This window comes from Petaurus breviceps, unplaced genomic scaffold, assembly GCF_028583685.1.
Source record: "Petaurus breviceps papuanus isolate PSGF00001 unplaced genomic scaffold, PetGlider_PUasm1.0 90775, whole genome shotgun sequence".
Taxonomy (NCBI): Eukaryota; Metazoa; Chordata; class Mammalia; order Diprotodontia; family Petauridae; genus Petaurus; species Petaurus breviceps.
This window is the reverse complement of record NW_027187342.1, coordinates 1,933,640-1,953,712: the sequence shown is the minus strand read 5'-3', so window position 1 is coordinate 1,953,712 and position 20,073 is coordinate 1,933,640. Positions and strand designations below refer to the sequence as shown.

Here is a 20,073-nt window from a genome sequence, read left to right as displayed (position 1 = left end):
TTATGTCAACGAAGCAGAAGAGGCCTACTTTATGGCCCTTCAGGATGAGACCCTTAACTCAGAGCATTAACTTGAATAATGAAACTTTTATTAATTAATTAATTAATATTAATATTTTCTGGACATATACTATGTTATGGAAGGTTAATGGTAAAGAAACCACAGATATCTTGGATCATAATTTCAATTGATACTTGGTCAACTCTCTTGTTTTATTTATTTACATAAACTTGTGTGACACAGCCACCCTGAATTGGGATGGTCCTAAAATGAACAAAAAGATGAGAGAGCTTAAGTACATCAGTCAGGACTCAGCTACTTTTTTTTTTTGTTTTTGCTTTTTTGAGGGCAATTGGGGTTAAGTGACTGGCCCAAGGTCACACAGCTAGTTTTTGTGTTAAGTGTCTGAGGTCACATTTGAACTCAGGTCCTCCTGACTTCAGGGCTGGTGCTCTATTCACTGTGCCACCTAGCCACCCCAGTCTACTACTTTTTAAGGGAATAAATACTGTAACTGTACATTACTATCTGTTTGTCTCCTTTAACCAAACTTTTTAATACGGTAGGTCAACACACTTTATCTCATTTGATGCTCACAACAACCCTGGGAAATAAGTGCTATTATTATCCCCATTTTACAGTTCAGGAAACTGAACCAAATAATGCTAAGTGTCTTGCCCATGGCCAGAGAGCTAAAAGTGTCTGAGGTAGGATTTGTACTCAGTTCTTCCTGACCCCAGGCCGAGTGCTCTAAACCACTGAACCTAGATGCCTCCACCTAAGGATAGTTGGATGCCCTCCAGGCTTAGAACTCTCTCCTCTTCCTTATCTCCTGGCTTCATGTTCTTAGCTAAAATCTCCAAGATGTCTTTTCCAATTCTCCTTAATCACTGTGCATTCCCCAAAATTATTTTCAATTTATATTGTACACATATGATTTATACATGGCTATTTACATATTGTCTCCCTCGTTAGAATGTAAATTCCTTAAGAGCAGGAAGTGATTTTTGCCCTTTCTATTCCTAGTACTTAGCACACGGCACATGATGCTGCTGTTGCTGATGACCCCATTTGGGGTTTTCTTAGCAAAGATACTGAAGTGGTTTATCATTTCCTTCTCTAGCTCATTTTGCAGGTAAAGAAACTGAGGGAAACAAAATTAAGTGACTTGACCAGGGTCACAAAGTCACTAAGTGTCTAAAGCCATATTTGAACTCAGGAAGATGAGTTTTCCTGACTTCAGGCCCAGCATTGCAACCACTGTACCACCTAACTGCCGTACAAGGCATATAGTAGATACTTAATAAATGCTTGTTGACTTGACAAGGGAGGATTGGTGTAGGGAGCGGAGAGAGGAAGTCAGTAGGAAATTATAGTGATTTTTTTAAAAATGCATTAAATATTTAAATAAGTTTCTTTTGCCTATGAGTTGGCAGTTTCAATATGTATTATCTTATACTTGCATAGAGCTTTTTAACATTTCAAAGTGCTTTTATTAAATCTGTTTAATTCATTCATTTCATTACTGCAATAAGCCTGAATAAGTCACACAGAATGAGAAGGAATGGAGGGCAAAGTGTGACTGGCACTGATCAGTAGAGTATATCCATACCATTGAGCTCGCACATCTATCAATGTAGCAAAGTTCTAAGCAGCTAGGATTCCAACAAACTCTCACAACATACTGACCCTCACCCAAAGTTTCAGCAAGAATGGATCAGCCTTAAAAGTGTAGCAATTTCAAAGGCGCATTTAACTTGCTGCCCCTGGTATCATTATCCCTTCTGTTACTGCCTTGGATGAGTGACATTTGAATTTAAAAGTAAATGAATAAATATCAATTAGACAAAAATCCAACGAAGCCTAAAGTCTGCCAAGACTGACTCCATAGCTCCAACATGGCAACCAAAAAAACTATTGTGGCCTTTTAGGCTTTGTGAAAACTGGCACTGCGCTCAGAACAAGGAAAGTGATACTATCTTTTGTCCTAGTCCTGACACATGTGGAATACTCTGTTCATTCTGTGAAATCAGACTTTAGGAGAGACACTGACAAGTTGGAAAATATGTAATTACAGTGTTAAAGGAAACAGATTATTCTAAACAAGGAGAGGTTGGAAGGCCTGGAAATATTTGACCTGCAAAAAAGAGAAAATTTAGGGAGGAAGGCAAACTGATGGCCTTTCAAATACCTCAAGACAGTTATTACCAGTAAGGAGATTTAGACTTATTCTATACGGCCTCAGAGAGAAAAAGTAGAAATAAAGGGTGGAAGCTACAGGGAAGCAGACTTTGGCTTGATATACAACAAATCCTATCAATCAGAATCATTTCATCTTTACTATTACCTCCCTTAAGATCCAGGTGGACATAATCCAAGACCTTGCCACACAACAGTTCCAATGGCCTCTCAGACCACTCACTTGCTTCCTGCCTGACCCTTTCATCAAAAAAGAACCCTTGTAGAGAAGAAGCTTGACACTCCCACCATCACAAACACCAATCAGTGACCATCTGCCAGCTTTGGGCAAAGCAAGTAAACCTCAAAAGCCCCAGGAACAGCAACACCCCCCCAGATTCAGCCCCCACAACCATCATAGAAAGGTACAACCCTTATGGGGTACCACCTGGCAACTGCCTTTGGCAGGTGCTAAAGCTCCCACTTCCTTATCAGCCTAAAACCCAGAAAAAGAAGTTTCTCAACCACCAAAGTCCTTGGTACAATCAAATGTACCAGAAATGGATATGGTTTTATTAATGGAAATGACCCTAAAGAAAACACATTACCATTTGTACTGCTGCTAAGGGGTCACACCAGGCCTTTTTATCTGACTTTCAGCTGAAATCTCTGATATGCTCTGATTCCTCCTTATTAAGATAAGAAGCTCCTTGAAAGCAGGGTCTATCTGACTTTTCTACTTGTATTCTGGTTGTAAATTAAAACTGTGCTTTGCACAATAGTAATCTTTTAACAATGCTTTTTCATTCACTTATTCATGCATCCTCGGAGGTCTCCACACAGAACCAATCAAATTTTTGTGACAGTCCTTATTCCTGCAAACCTGTGGATCTGATGGGGTGCTTGGGATCTATATTTGTAACATCAATTTGTAAACTCAATTTTTAAAACTTTGCAACATCAGTCTGTAAAATCACATTCCCTCTCCCCCCCACAGCTTCACAGCAGTAACTCTGCCCCTTCCCCCTACCTGCATTCTGCCTAGCTTTAGAGCATGAACTCTGCCCTTATCTCAGCTTGGAACAGTGACAAGCTACACCTGTGAATCTTTCACAAAAGTATCTATAAACATTCCAGCTTGGGCAACTATTATCTCCCCCTTGTATAGTGTCCCACTGTCCCCATGAATCCTTTGGTCCTCTATCTCTAGGTTGACTCCTTGGCTTCCTCCATGAATCCTTCAGGACCCTATCTCTGGGTTAACTCCTTAGCCTATTATCTACACACTGAGTCTCCATTAGCCTTGGTTCCCAGACATCAATCTTGTCAAACATGACACTGATGGGTGGCAGACTGGGCACTTCTCAGTCAGCCCTTGACCCCTAGCTGACTTAGTGATGTTTCAAACCTAAAACCACACCTCCAGGTAGCCCCCCCTTGGGCTTTTTCCCAGTGAATCATGGGCAGTACACCTTCGAAGTTACATTGAAAATGCATGTTCCTTTAAACACTGGCCCTACCTTAACTCCTCCCTAATCCCACCCTCTTCTCACCTGGTCAGCCTAATTAATATCTAATGAATAGCCTTAACTCTTTAAAAGCTATACCTGTGTCTTCTTTAAACTTGCAGGTCCCCTAAAGGACTCTTGCCCGCTGTAAAGCATACAATAAACTTTTACAACTCTGACTCTTTGCTTGGGCCTACTGAATTCTTTCCAGACTGAATTGCAGGCTTTCTGGTCTTAGAAAAAGATCAGAGTTCCTGCTGAACCTATAGCCATCCCTCATCAGATACCCTTATATAGAGCAATATTTTGGCAGAAGAGAAAGAGCAGTGGCTCCAGGGCCCTATTACCTTGGTCTGAATCCAGGGGCTACCACTTAGCAGTTGTGTAACAATGGGTCAGCCACTTCCCCTGCATGGGCGTCTATCTCCTCCTTCTCTAAAATGAGGGGGCTAATTACAATCTCTGCCTAGATCACCAAAATCCCTTCGAGTTCTTCATCCTCTGACTTCCCAATCATATAGCAGGGTCTAACACAGAACCAAGATCTCCCAAGGTGCTAACTAGAGAAAATGGACTGTTCCTCCTGCTGCCAAAGCCAGTGAATGCAGACAAGAAGAAAACTGAGGATGCAATCTCGGTGGGTATGCTTGGTCCAATAACAAATGTAAAATGTTAATTACCCAAGGAAAAATCAGTAAATATCTCAGTTGGACATCACTCCTAAAGCTGATGTACTACTGCAGTTGAATGATTTTTCCCCCATTAAGTGATTCTAAGAGCCAGTATCTGAGTTTTGCTGTGTCATTCCCAAAGGGTCTTAGAGGCCATAAACAGCATCAAGCATTACCCATGAATCTCGAGAACCCCCTGGTTAGCTGCACACATAAAAAAATGTATGCAATAAACTTACTGATACCCATTGCACTTAGCCAATTTCCACTTCACAGGTTTAAAACATATGATAAATGTACTCTATCAGATTTAACCTATTAGTCGATCAAGCAGAAAAGAAGGTTGGCTCAGTTATCCAAATATTATCTACATACAAGTGGGCAGGCCTTACTTTAAGATAAACCATACTATGGGGTGGCTAGGTGGTGCAGTGAATACAGCACCAGCCCTGGTATCAGGAGGATCTGGGTTTGGATCCGGCCTCAGACACTTAACACAAAAACTAGCCATGTGACCTTGGACAAGTCACTTAACTCCAACTGCCCACCAAAATACAAAAGTAAAAAAGATAAACCATACCACAGAATAGAATAAAATTTTTCCTCAAGAAGGGACCTTGTAGATCATTTAGTATATATAATTCTCTTATTTTACAGATGAGGAAACCAAAACCCAAAGAGAAAATGGTTCAAAGCTGGATGGAACTTCAAAAGATATCTAGTTCAATGTCTTTAATTTACAAGGAAACCCAGGCCAAGAGAAGTGACACAGTAAAAGGCAGAGTAGATTTTTACTCCTTGTTCCTAGGATTCCAAATCTAGTATTCTTTCTACTCTACAAGGCAACCTGCCCACAAAAAGTTTAAACAGAAATATAAGAGGTGAGTGTTTTCATTGCTGAAATACATAGGATCCTTTTCAATAGAATTCCTCCAACCAAGAACCTCTAAAATTATGTGACTTGAGAAATTTGATCAACAATGGAGGTGGGCATTAGGCTATAAAGTCAGAACAAAAGATAAAAACAGTATGTGGCCAAAATTACTCTTAAAAACCCTTTATAGGTGGGGCGGCCAGGTAGCACAGCAAGTAAGAGCACCGGCTCCAGTGTTGAGAAGACCTGGAGATCGAATCCCAGGCTCAGACACTTAGCACCCACCCAGAAACACCTGGCTGTGTAACCTTGAGCAAGTTACTTAACCCCAATTGCTTAGGGGCGGCCAGGTGGCTCATCGAGTAAGAGTACCGGCTCCAGTGTTGGGACGACCTGGAGATTGAATCCCGGGCTCAGGCACTCAGCACCACACCCAGAAATAACTGGCCGTGTAACCTTGAGCAAGTTACTTAACCCCGATTGCTTAAAAAAAAAAATCCTTTATAGGGGTATCTAGATGGCGTAGTGTGCCCTGGAGTCAGGAGGAACTGAGTTCAAATCTGGTCTCAGATGCTTGACACACTTACTAGCCGTGTGACTTTGGGCAAGTCACTTAACCCCAATTGCCCTCCAAAAAGCAAAAAAAAAAATCCTTTATAAAAAATGTTTAACAGTTGTAGCTGAAAAGAGACTAAGGCTCCTTTAAAAATAGGAAGTTTATATCCAAAAGCATGAAGAACCAGGACATCTATTCAAATAAAAGAACAGGTAAAAGTTAAAAAAAAACAAACAGGTAAAGACAGCTAGAAGAACAATAAAGATGGGGGGGGGGGAATAATCTTGAAGGGCTTTGGTAAATAAGAGGGATTAAAAGATAAGACACAAGGAAGTCAAAGTGAACAAAGAAGGGGCCTTCTTCAGAACCCAAAATACTATGAAGGACAAGTAAAGGTGGCTTCATTAGCTCTACAAGACTGCGCAGAATAAATAATAAGACTTGTTAGTGAGTATGATGAAGAGGAGATTGTAAAATCCCACAAAGCCTGGCAAGATGCTTACAATAACAAATGAAAGGAATGAGGAATGGAGACCAAATGAAGGTACAGCAGATATATGGCTTCCCAGTCATGTTCACTGCAGTGTATTAGCTCATGGAGTAGAGTGGTAGGCAGAATCAATCAATCAATCAATCAATCAATCTCTCTCTCTCTTCCTCCCTCCCTCCTCCTCTGTCCCCTGCCCCCCTTTCAAACTGGGAAAGAAAGGAGGGTTTGGGGGTGATATTTTCCCATTCCTGTTCAATTTAAAATAAATAAAATGTGCTTGCTATTTCTAACAGCTGTATTAAATTGTTTCAATTTAATACTGTCTAACGAATACAGACACAAAAGAATTCCTTTCATCTGCCTTCTTTAAAAGGCATTTTTAGGGTTCTAAAACTTACTGCTGGAGAAGGCATGACTATAACTTCTGCAGAAGTTGAGGACTAGTACTGAGAATTTCAACAAAAATAAAAAATAGAGACCTGTTCTTGGCACATTACTCATAAAACTTAAAACAGTTATACAAACAGATTGTCTTACTAAAGAGACAGCTTGTGGAGTTAAAAGAGCACTTATCTTGAAATAAAATTACTTGAGTTGGAGTCCTGGTTCCCACTCTTTATGGCTATGGGACCTTTAGAAAAGCTCAACCCTGGGGCAGCTAGGTGGCTCAGTGAATGGAGGGCTGGCCCTGGATTTAGGAGGACCTGAGTTCAAATCCGACCTCAAACACTTAACACTTACTGGCCATGTAACCTTGGGCAAGTCACTTAACCCCAATTGTCCTGCCTTCCCCCTCCCAAAAAAAAGAGCAAAAAAAAAAAAGAAAAAAGAAAAGCTCAACCCCTCTGAACTACACAATGGAGGTAATATTTAGTATTGCTACCTCCCACTGTTATTTCGAGGGCCACACTTGGCAAACCTTAAAGCCCATAGCATCATAGATTGAGACCTGGAAGACAACTTAAGAAAACTTCTACAAAATAACTGCTAACAACTGCTTTAATTACAGATTCATCAGCCATGCACTCATCCCTTTCATTTTTGATACAGCCAATTTGGTTGTCTTCTTTCTTTTTTTTAAATCAAATTAACCAATGGTTTATCCATTTTTTTTTTTTAACAAAAAGAAGTCCACTTTTTTCTCATTAAAAAAAAAAAAAGAAATCATCTAGTCCAAACCATTCATTTTACAGACGGAGAAACTGAAGACCAGAGAAAGGAAGTTACTTGTCCAAAATCATACAACTAGGGCATAGCAGAGACAGAATTCAAAATCATTTCAAGTTCAAATCCAATGCTTCTACCACTACAATACAACTATATTTTATGCAACAAAAAATATGGGTTATTGTTAAATTCGGCATAAGAATTTCTCTCTCTGTGGTTATTACAGTGATTTGTATATATACCATTTCCCATACTATGAGTCCCCTTCAGTCAGCAATCATGTCTTGTACATTTTGTATTATGCACAGAGCCGATGCAGGCACACCACCTTGCACATAGTAAACCTCAATAAAAAAGTGTACTGTGAGGCAGCTAGGTGGCACAGTGAATAGAGCACCAGCCCTGGAGTTGGGAGGACCTGAGTTCAAATCCAGTCTCAGACACTTAACACAAAACTAGCCGTGTGACCTTGGGCAAGTCACTTAACCCTAACTGCCCTACCTTCCTCCCTCCAAAAAGCAAAAATTACCAAAAAAAAATTTTTTAAGTGTATTGAATAGACTGTCTATTATGTCTTTGAGTTTAAACACATCTTCATAAAGACTTTCTTATAATTCATTTAGAATTCAATCTACTTTTTTTATTTTCAAAAAATCACAGCTTTCTACTCATCCTGGTTTTTACCAATTTAGAAAGACAGTGACAGTTTTTTAAAAGGACTTTCTAAAAAGTTAAACAGCAAACAAGAGCAAAAAGATATACACCTGTTTTTAAATCATGAGACTGACCAATAAGATGACATAACCAGCTATATGACCTTGGTAAAGTCACTTCCCTTCACTGGTCTGCTAAGTAACTTATATGTCAAAGTAGGGAACTGGGCTAGATAACCTCTAAAGTTCTTCCATCCTCTATTATTCTGTGCACCTGAGTCTGTTGGCAGGAATTGAGAAACTTTATATAATAAAAATCCTTAGGCTGGCGTTAATAAACTAAATGTTAAAAAAAAATTGTTAAAAATTGGAGAGCAAGTCAATTAGTTATCCAAGTAGATAACCCCAGAGTCCTCCTTCTAGACATCAGATATACCAAGTCTGATAAAATGAAAATTCAGTTATAGAGACTGAAGATAACCCAGCCTTTTCAAGTATATGTTTTCATCTTCCTAGTTCCTTATTGTTACTGATGAAGCAGTTATGTTTTCGTTTGGTTTGGCAAGTGCTATGAGCACTGGGATGTTGAGATCATAAGTCTTATTCCTAAGAGAACAATTCCTTTATTAGAAACTGGATTTTAAAAAAAAGAAAATAAAAACAGACCTTAAAAGCTTAGCCCTAAGATTCTGAATACTATAAATGTCTCTGACTTGAAACACATATTCCAGATTATTTTCAAATAAATAATGGCTAGCTTATTTGGAAGAAATGTTTGGCAGAGATGTTAAACTGCTATGTCTAAAGGAATCTTTCAAAATTTTTCTAGCTTTTATATAGAGCTGATGTGAAATTGTTCTCAGAATTCCTGTTATTAATTTTCTTAATCAGAAATTACTCAGAAGTGAATTTTGGTATCAATGAGCTAGGAATCAAGACACTCGGGGTTCAAAAATTGTTTCCAACACTTCTTAACTATGCAACCATGGACAGATTACTCCATCTCTAAGTCTCAGTTTCTATAACATCATCTGTAAAATAGGAATATTTCCCCTACTTACATCATTAGGGTTTGGTTTTTTTTCAGAACCCCAAGCTACTCCCTAAAAGAAAGGTTCCTCCTTTTTAACAGGAATTTAATTCAGTAATTTCAAATGGCTGTGAGTGATAGAATAGTACAGCCTCTTTTAAAGACCTAAAGTTGATGATCACCCAAAGGCTAGTCAAGAGTTGCAAGGTAGCCATAAGCAGGCTGCCACACATAACGAAAGGAGAAAGTAGGAAAAGGGATATAAAGCATATTATCAGAGAACCCATGACCCCAAAAAAACAAAGGGCCAGTCAAACAGCAAAGGCCAGGGATAACCCAATGACAGTCTATATACTCCCTTGTTTTCTAAACATCAAGAGAATGGGAGCAGCTAGGTAGCACAAGTGGACAAAGAGAACCGACCCTGGAGAAAGGAGAACCTGAGTTCAAATATAGCCTTAGACATTGAACCTAATTGTCAAGAGAGAGAGAGAGAACTTTTGAGGCAACAGCCACATAAAAAAAAAATACTCTGAATCACTAATAATTAGAGAAATGCAAATTAAAGCAAATCTGAGGTTCCACTTTAAGATGACAAAAAAGGAAAATGACAAATGGTGGAGGGGATATGAAAAAACAGGCTCATTAATGCACTATGTATGAGTGGCCCCATGAATTGGTCGAAAAGTCTTAGAAAGTATTTTGGAACTATGCCCAAAAAAGTCACTAAACTATAACCTTTGACTTGGAGATACCATTACTAGGCCTATATCCCAAAAGTAATCAAATTAAGAGGAAAAGAATCCATATATACAAAAATATTTATAGGAGCTTTTTGTTGTAGCAAAAATTGGAAACCCATCAATTGGGGAATGCCTGAATATGGTATATGGATGTATTAGTGTGCTAAAATAAATGATAAAAGGAATAATTTCAGAGAAACTTAGGAAAACTTTTATGAACTGATGCAGAATAAAGACAGCATACTCAGAACAGTTTATACATTAACAGCATTGCAAAGACAAATAACTTCAAAAGATTTAAGTACTCCAACCAATGCAATGATCAACCATGATTTTGGAAGAGAGATGATGAAGGAGGTTATCTATCTGCTGACAGAGAAGCAATGGACTTAAGATGTAGAATGAGATATACTTTTTTGGACATAGCAAATATGGGGATTTGTTTTGCTTAATTATTCATCCTTGTTTACCAGGGTTTATTTTTTTTCCCCACTCCAATGGGATGGGAGAGATGGGAGAATAGGAAAAAAAATGTGAGAGAGAGAGAACTTGAAGGTCCCATAGAACACTAGCAGGATAGGCCTCCATTTTCACAGATTTACAACAAAACATAGACAAGTGTCTCACAGGATGGGCAAAGGATAAACTGGCTGTGACCTGAAACACTGGAAACAGCATGAACATTGATAAGATCATAAATCCACTGACTTATTAGAGTACCAACCTCACAAGGCTGTTGTAAGGAAAATACCATGTAAACATTAAATACTATAAGCTATATGAGTCAATTTCTCTTTAAAAGCCTTCTCCTTCTTTTATATTTATTTCTTTGGACTTCCCTAAAATAGCAGGAAAAGCCAATATTCTGGATGTAAATTTGAACAAATTATGAAATAGATGTATAGCTGGGGAAGGGTAGAGATTTCTACTCTAGGTTTACAACAAAATAACAAAAATGAAACCATTTTTTACTACTAAAATCCTACCTTATGCTTAACCCCCTACCTTCTGCCCCCTTCTCCACTCTGATCAATCATTTAGAAGCCAAGAAAAAGTTCTGGGTTTCTAGATTAACATCCATGGGATATAGTCTGTGTTAGATCAAGCTTTTACTGGATACAGTTGTTATGCTTCAGGAGGCATGATTTGATTAGTGTAATAATGATCTGTGTAATAATGAGCTATGCCATAACTATTTGCACTGTAATACAAATGAAGTTTTATATATGTGTGTTTGTTACTTACAATTAGCTGGACAGCACCTTTTACATTCCCTATACAACAAAATGGAATAAGGAGGCCTCCTTATCACAACCAGGTATGGAATTGACCCCAGATTCTCAAAAACAATGATAGTAGAGCTATAAGCTCTCACTGGTTCCATCATGCTGTAAAAGCCTTGAGCACTACTGGGCCACAGATTGAATCTGTTACCTAAGGGACAAGCAGAGCTAAGATACAGAGAAGCCCACCAGTGGACTGGCTACTACATGATGTACTGTTTGACCATGGTAGCCATTAAACAAGCAAAAACTCAAAATAACCTCCATAGTCCCCTTCTTTAGTGATGGTATTGGAGATGTGGGAAAAGGGTCTAAGGGTGTAAGGAACCAGACTATCTATAAGCATTAAATAACTATAGCTATTCTAAATGTGATAAGTGAAATGAGAAAACAAAAGAAAGTTACAATTAAATGTAGAATGGCATTCAAGTTCTGCTTAGAGAAGCAAAAGATAAGATGGTGCTGGTGTTTTATTAAGTACCCACCACAGACACAAGCTGGGTAGCTCAGCAAGAGAGCCCTAGGGCCTGAAATCAGGAAAACCTGAGTTTAAATATGGCCCCAGGCACTTACTAGCTGGATGACCCTGGGCAAGGCACTTAACCTCCCTCAGCTTGTTTCCAAAACTATAAAATGGGTATAATAGCACCTAGCTCCTAGGGTGTAGTGGGGATCAAATGAGAATATCTGTAAAGTGCTTAAAATGGGAACATAGTAGGCACTTAATAAATGTTCCACAGAGCAACAAGAAATGTCCTTTCATGGGAATCGGTCTTTTTGTCTTGCAATGCTCATAATGAACATGAATAAAAAGACTACCATGAAATTAATTACAGCTTATGGGCCAGTACCTATTTCAGAGAATGAAGAGGTAGAAAAACTACAAAGAATTTAACAAACTCCACCAAACTAAGGCAACATATACTTTGATGCTCAGTTATTATAAATGGGAGAAGTAGGGGGCATAAGAGAATGGAAAGGGAAAAAAACGTACTAGAAAATGTGGCTCAGGTATGAGAAACCATAGAGACCACAAAAGTATAAAACCTATTTCAGAAGCTATATACTCAGGAATATAGTTTTTCCAGAAGAGAGTCAGAAGGTAAATGTGAGTATCATAACCAAAAAAAAAAAAGCCAGACAATATCTTTAAAGATTGAAAACAAACTGCTTACTAATATTGAAATTTTCTCAAAATAGCTTTCCATGTGCACTCAGACCATAGACTAGGTATATTGTTGTTGCTGTTCAGTCATTTCAGTCCTATCTGATTCTTTGTGATTCCATTTGGAGTTTTCTTGGCAAAGACACTGGAGTGGTTTGCCATCTCCTTCTCCAGCTCATTTTATATATGAGGAACTGAGGCAAACAGGGTTAAGTGACTTGCCCAGGGTCACACAGCTAATAAGCCTCTGAAGCTATATTTGAACTCAGGAAGATGCGTTTCCCTGACTCCAAGCCAGGCACTGCACCACCTAGCTATACCCCTAGGTATAGCTATACCCCTTTACTATACCCCTAGGTATAGTAAAAAGTAAAAATCATTACTAAATCAGGCAGATAAGGGGGACAGGAAAATTAGAATATCTATAAAAATCAACTTGACTCATTTAAACAAGCTGTTGATGCTGGAAAAAGAGAACTTAAAAACAAAAGGATCTTTGACCTTGATTATTCCCATTTCTTACAAAAGCTTCACTGATACAAAAAGCGGTGGCCACAATGAGACTCCCCAAAAGACTTCAGAAACCACCTTAGCCAGCAAATACTTGGTCTACTTGCTACGGAAGAAAACCATGACAACCAAGGGCAATACTGATTTAGGCTAAAAGCTCATTTGTAAAATACTATGTACTGTAAGGGCTGAAACCTACAAACAGTAGTAACACTCCATAAAAGAGCAAAAGAAAACAAGCAATGGAAATAAAAACATTTCTACAGAAATCACTTGGTATGAGAACCAAATGTACCACAACATCCAAGAAGCTCTCATGAATTAAACTTGCAGAATGGCAACAAACAGATCTAAAATGGAATAGATTTTTAGAAAATTTAACCTATCTTTATTAGCAAAACCACCACAACTGGACCCTAATACTGCAGTTACCAATGTACTATATATGGAATCTAAAATTGTCATTTAGAAGACAAATTTAGGGAGAATGGTGGAATCTTCCAAATGGTTGAAAAGAATGGTTGAATCTGCCTAAATTTACACCAAGAAAATCTGTGTAAGAGAAAATATATCTTAAAAGCATAGAGGCACCACCTTATATGATATCTTAAGAAAGGGAAAATACCAAAAGAATAGAGGACAAAAACATACATACACTATTTATATTATTGTTAATAATAATATCTAACTTTATAATGGGGCTTACTCTGTGCCAGACACTGTGCTAAAATATCTCATTTGGTCCTTATAACAACCCTGCATGTAGGTGTAATTGTTATCCCCATTTTACAGATGAAGAAACTAAGGCAAACTTAATGGTTAAGTGACTTGCCCAGAATCACACAGCTACTAAGTGTCTGAGGTCACAGTTGAACTCAGGTCTTCCTAACTCCTGGCTCAGAATCCTATCCACTCTACAATTTAGCTACCTAAAAAGGTTATAAAGAGATTAACTGTTAACTACTGACCTATATGTCTACTTTCTCATCTTTATGATAATGATCTTATACATGTAATTCAGGTTTTCCATAATTTTTTAAAAGTATGAGAAGGGAACTTGAGGCAGATTTTAGCAAACTGACTTCTACTGCAGACAATATACATGCAGTAACATGACACTGACAGGAATGAAGAAGACAAGATTCCACTGTGATTACTGAATATAAAATCTTGCCCTGATAAAACCATGCTTGAATTCTAGTAGTTTTTTGTAGTTCTGGGGGTCATATTTTAAAATGGACACTGAAGAACACAAAATATTTCAGAGAAATGGACAGCTAGTACTAGAAATCACATTGGAACAAGTAATTGGTTGACTGAATTGAGGTTTTAGCCTGGGACTAAAGAAGATAACTGAGGAGAGAAAGAAAGCAGTCATCAAATATTTGGAGGGTTATCATCTGTGTTTTGCCTACAGGGCTAGGCCACATATGCAGCTTCCTAACAATTATAGGTATCTAACAAGGAAAGAGGCTGCCTCACAAAATAGCAAAGAAGTGTTTAAATAGATATCTAACAGACAGAAAAACATAAAGACTACTGGAGTTACAAGACTTCGTCTAAGGGCTCCATTCCATCTTTAGGAATCTGATTCCAACTCCAACCCTTCCCAGGCATCAAACTGATACTCTCCCTTCTTGAAATTCTTCTCTCCTTGTTTCTATGTAGCACACTCTTTCTCTCCCGTTATTCCTTCTTAACTTCTGCTTCCTCCTCTGCCCCCATCTTCATTTTCTCTTTTGTTTTTTATTTTCTCTCTCATCTCATAATCCACTTTTGTGGCCTCAATTACATAGATGATTCCCAAATCTCTAGGTCCAGTCTCTCTTCAAAAGACCATGAACAATATGCTACCATGCTTAAAACCAAGCTTGCCATCATCTTTCCTCCAAACCAGCACTCACTCTAGGATTTCCTATTTCTATCATTGGTATTGTTATGCCCCAGAATCACTCAGGTTCAAAATGTAGGCTTCATTTTCTCCTTCCAACATTTAGTCAATCCTAAGGTCTAACTGATCCAACTTCTCACTAATGCATATTAAACCCTTTCTCTTTTTTTCATTCCTAATGATATCAACCTACTTGAGATGCCTACATTGTTGTCCTTCCTCACGAAAACCATCCTACACCCCACTGCCAAATTGCCTTCTTAAAATCCAGATTTATAAATCATCCACCTTCTCAAAACTTTCAAAGGCAGCACTATATTGCCTACATAATAAGACCCTACATTATCTGGACCCTATCTCCTTCTCCAAGTGTATCTCCCATTACTTCTACTACAACCTTCCACTTAAATCAAATTGATCTATTCATTATTCCTCAAAATAGTGAATATTCCTACCCATACCTGGTTGCTTTTCACTACCTGAAATTCCCTTCTTCATGCCTTCCCATCTAAGTCATCTTCTTCCGTTAAGACTCTTAAGAGCCTCACCTTACCTAAAAAGACCACAATAACTAACAATCATTTATTTCTTTCCATTGAATTCCTATAGCACTTATACACTACCACCAGACCCAACCTATGCTGCCACACCTCTAAATTTATCTCTTTACTAAGACTGGAAATGCCTTCCCTTCCCAACTGGACTCTAGGAATTTATCTGGTATATAAATTTGTATCCCAAGCACACAGATAGGTGTCTTGTACTCAAAAGAGGACAATGTTTAATGGACAATGACAACAAAAGGAACTTGTGTTGAAGATACCATATAGGGTATGTATTTCAACTACTTCAGATTGAGTAGCTTGCACTGAAGTTGCCATGAATCTCAGCTTACCCAAAAAATAGAGCTAGATTCTCAAATTCATCAACATATAGCACCTGCACTGAAAGCTTTTGTGACATATTTGTCTTGGTTAGGAGGCTGGTTTTATGCTTCGGAGAGGAGGAGGTGGTGGACAAAGTGGAGTGTAAGCTGTTCCTCTATCACCGGTAAGCATTACTATAAAGCCACGCTTGCCAGGGCGTTTCAGAAAGGACATCTGCTGACATGTTCCATTTTAGGGAGGCCACCACAGGTCCCCTTCCTTGTTACTGTTACAAAGAGATCGCCTTCTGTTCATCCCTTCCTTGAAAGCTTTTATTCAGGGGACTCGGGCTGCGAGCTCACGAAGGCTCAGAGACACCCTTAATGTAGAGCTGGAAGGGCCCTAGGGGTTCATCCAAATCCAACCCCTTGGTTTAGGAGATAAGGAAACTGAGGCCCCAGAGAAGGGGCCGAGCGGGAGCTGGAATCCAGGCCCCCTGACTGCCCCAGACAGCACTCTCCGGCCCCGCAGCCGCCCACCTCGCCCCACCAGGCGTGGACAGCGAGGCTTCCTCTCCAGGGGGCTCATTAACATCCTTACCCCCAATGCAGACGCTCTCCGGTGCAGCCCCGGGTCCCCCTCCCCCCGCACCGGGGAGAGCAGCTGCGGGCGGGAGAGCATCCCTCCGGCCCCGCACTCCTCCCTTCCGCAAGGGGCGGAAAGGGCACGAGGGAACCCGCCCGCCCCTCTTGCTCCCTTTACCTTGTCCTCCGCCTCCGGCCGCCCGTCTGGCTCGTGGGCCAGCCTCTGCCTCAGTTCCGTCATTCTGGGGAAGCAATCCTCACTCTGGCCCCAGCCTTCTCGCCAAGGACGCTCTCTTCCCGCAGCGAAGCAGGAGCCTCAGGGCCTCCGCCTTCTCGCAACCCGCTCCCCGGCGGGGCTCAGCCCCCAGGGAGAAGCAAAAGCGGGCGGACCTTCCCCACCACCCACCCGGGCCTTGGCGGAGCCTCCAGCCGCCGCCCCCAGCTGAGGCTGGAGCGCTGCTTCCTCCAGCGAGGCACGGATCCGCTCGGCAGCCCCCTCCCAGGTGCAAATGAGAAGCGAGGCAAAGCAAAGAGATGAAGACCAAAGAAGAAGCTACGCAACGGGACCTCACGCGAAGATGCCCCCCTCAGACAGCAGCCCGCCTGGGGGCCTTCGGAAGCTGCTTTTGTACCGGCTCCGCCCACATCCAGGACGCAAGACACCCGCCCCCTCCACCTCCCCCGGGTCGGCCCCGCCCCGGGCCGCACCCCCTCCTTTAACCCAGGCCGTGCGCGAGCCTGCCACTTCCCTTCCTCCCCTCCAGAGGGAGCCCGCAGGCGTGGGGCGCGGGAGCGCGCAAGCCCGCGCAGGCCCGCCGACCGCCAATCACTTGCGTCACACCAATTTGGAGGGCCGAGAGCTGGGAGACGCGCTCTCATTGGACGCCTGGCTCCTAGCAGAGAACGCAGAGCGGGGCTTCTCAACCTTGTTTGCGTCATGGACTCCTCTCCTTTAACTGGCTGAAGGAGCCCATGGGTTTCTCAGAATCATGTTTTTAATGGCCTAAGAGTACAAAGGAAACCAGTTACGTTGAAAGAGCAATCGAAATATTGGAGGCAAAAAAAAAAGTTTACAGACCCCAGGTTAAGAACCCCTGAGTCATACAGAGAACAGTAGAATGTAAACTCCTTGAGGGCAGGCATTATTTCCTTTCGATCGCTGTATCCCTAGCACAGTGCTTCACTCATCGTTCAATACACAGACGTTCCCTGAATTGAGTAGGTTGGCGGTTTGGAAAAGAGAAGGAAGAGGAATGAACTGAGAAAAGCGAGGACAGAGGTTGGGAGGATAAATAATGGAGGGGGCCGGGCCGCAGCGCTTACGTAAGAGGACAGTTCGCCAACGGCCTGGGGAGACTCGCGGAGTGGGCGGGGCGAGAGGATGCCCGCCGCGGGGCCGGAGGACTGAGATCCTCGAAGTGGGCCCTTATCGCAGCGGGACTGGCTGCGGGCAGAGTGTGCCATGCGGGATCCTGGCGGCGGGGGCAGCTGCATGCGCTCTCCCTGGGGAGGGAAGGAGGCCTGGAGGAACTACGGGCTCGGTTCCTAGCCGGCGGCTGGCTGACGTGACAGTTAGGCAAGGTTTTCCCGCGCCGATCCTGGCGGCGGGTTTGGACTGTAACGAGGCCGCCCCTCCCCCAACCAGCCTTTGCCTTTTCCCCTCCCCCCACTTTTCTCCCTAGCCCATCGCTCCACCCCTCCCTCTGGCTGCGGGGGCATCCAGGGGCTGTACGCAAAAGCCCGGGGCGCTTCAAGGCTGAGCTGTGACTGTGATACTCATTCCCTAACTAAAGCCCAGGTCCCGTCCAGAAACGGGAGACCCCCTCACTCCTGCCCCCGGCTCCTCTGGGGTTCTCCTAGTGACAAGTGGCCAAAATGGGAAAGGGAGCAAAAAGGAATGAGACTTATTCCGCCTTTCCAAGGACACCTCCCCTCTTCTGTGAAGGAGAAAGTGAGCCAACTGAAACAATCTTCTGAAAATTTCAGTTCTTTGCCCTTTAAACTTGTTTCTGTGTGTGCTGGTGAATATTTAACAACCAGCTCCTAGGGTCAGAATTTAACTTTAAAATTTCTCCATCACTTTCTTAAGTCTAGACAAAACAATTTGTAGCCTGATTTTTTTTTTATGGATATCAAGAAGTATTTATTATTGATTTCGTTGTTGTTCAATCATGTCTGACTGTTCGTAAACCCATTTGGGGTTTTCTTGGCAAAGATGCTGGAGTGGTTTGCTCTTTCCTTATCATTTTGCAGATGAGGAAACAGACAAACAGGGTTTGCCCAGGGTCACACAGCTAGTACCGTAAGTGTTTTAATCTGAATTTGAACTCAGGTCTATCCCAATTCCAGGAGTAGCGCTGTATCCACTGAGCGACCTAGCTGCACCTTATCGTGTATAGCTTGGTTTAGTTTTGATTGTCTTTTTCTCCATAATCTATTCAGTTCCCATTGGTTTGCTGATTTCTGAAGTATAAATGCTTACACTGAAAATTTAATAAGCCAGTAAGAACTGGCTCCAGCATACCCCTGCCACACTTTCTCCTCTCTTAGACTCTGAGTTCCTTGAGAGCAGAAACTGATAAGATTTTTGACTTTGAAGTTTGTCTTGTTTTTTGCTTTTCATTGAATCCCCAGGGTTTAACCTTATATATAGTATATACCATATATATATAGGCACTTAATAAATGCATGTTATCTGACTGTAATATGCTGGGGTTACAAAGAAAATGTCAAAATCTCCAGGTTGGAAAGGACTAAGTCTAGTCCATACTTGGACAAGAATCCACTCTACAATAATTCCCTATTTAAAAATCACTGAAGTAGGGCGAAGTCAATATGGCAGAGTAGAAGCAGGACCTCCACTGGGCTTCCACCTTCCCCAATCCGTGTAAAAAGGGACTCTAAACAAACTTTGGAGCTGCGGAACCCACCAAATGACACAAAGAAGCTAACCTCCCACTGAGGACAGCCCAGCAGACTGGCAAGAATCAGCCAGCACAGGGCTCTGAGTGTGCAGGAGGTTTTAGCCCCAGGGCAGGCCTGACCAGCCTCTGGCTGGAGGGACTCCAGATCACCAGCAACTGTGGCCGTTTCCAGATTCATCAACACATAGATGCTAAGAACAAAGTGAGAGGTCAGTGCAATGTGGACTTTGGGACCAGTAGTTAGGAGTGGGTCAGCTTTTGCCCCCAGGGCGAGACATCTTGCCAGCACCAAGTTGCAACTTCAGCTCCTGGCCTGCAGAGTGTAGGGGGACCAAGCTCTTGCTTTAACCTGCTTGGATCTGGATTGTGGTCTAGGGTGGAGGTCCTGGGGTTCGTGACCAGCTTGCCAGAGCATGTGGAGGCCTCAGAGAGGGCACCCAACTAATGCCTTCAGCAGCTAAGAAAACCCCAATGTTTGGAACAAAAGCTCCCCTGTCTGGTGGCAGTCCTACTGTGGCAAAAAGCCTAGGGGTCAAGTGACTGAGAGGGTGACATGACCAGACAAAGGAAGCAAAACAAAGGAAGACTCCAACATTAGACTCCTATTTTGGGGACAAAAAGCAAAACATGGAACAGGAGGAAGACAGTGAAGTCAGAACTCCTGCACCAAAAGCTTCAAATGAAAATATGAGCTGGTTACAGGCCATAGAGGACCTTAAGAAGCAGATAAGAAAAGTGGAGGGGAAAATGGGAAGAGATGAGAATGATGCAAGAAAATTATGAACTGAGAGTCAACAGCCTGACTGAGGAAAATAACACCTTAAAAAACAGACTAACTCAAATGGCAAAAGAGGCTCAAAAAGGCAATGAGGAGAAGAATGCCTTAAAAAGCCGAATTTGCCAGATGGAAAAAGAATCTCAAAAGCTCACTGAAGAGAATCATTCCTTCAGAATTAGATTGGAGCAAATGGAAGCTAGTG

At 41.5% G+C, this 20,073-nt stretch overlaps 1 protein-coding gene across 2 annotated transcripts in view; it reads right to left on the bottom strand.

Annotated features, from left to right (window-relative positions):
- The window catches only part of CDS2 (CDP-diacylglycerol synthase 2), a 92,088-nt gene extending 75,249 nt beyond the window's left edge, over positions 1 to 16,839 (bottom strand). Inside the window, exon 1 of one of the 2 annotated variants that reach the window (XM_069068885.1) lies at positions 16,348 to 16,839. In XM_069068885.1, coding sequence (XP_068924986.1) covers positions 16,348 to 16,410 — 63 coding nt within the window. In that variant the 5' untranslated portion in view covers positions 16,411 to 16,839. The remainder of the gene's footprint in view (positions 1 to 16,347) is intronic. The other variant, XM_069068884.1, reaches the window with a different exon arrangement.
- Positions 16,840 to 20,073: the final 3,234 nt, after the last annotated feature.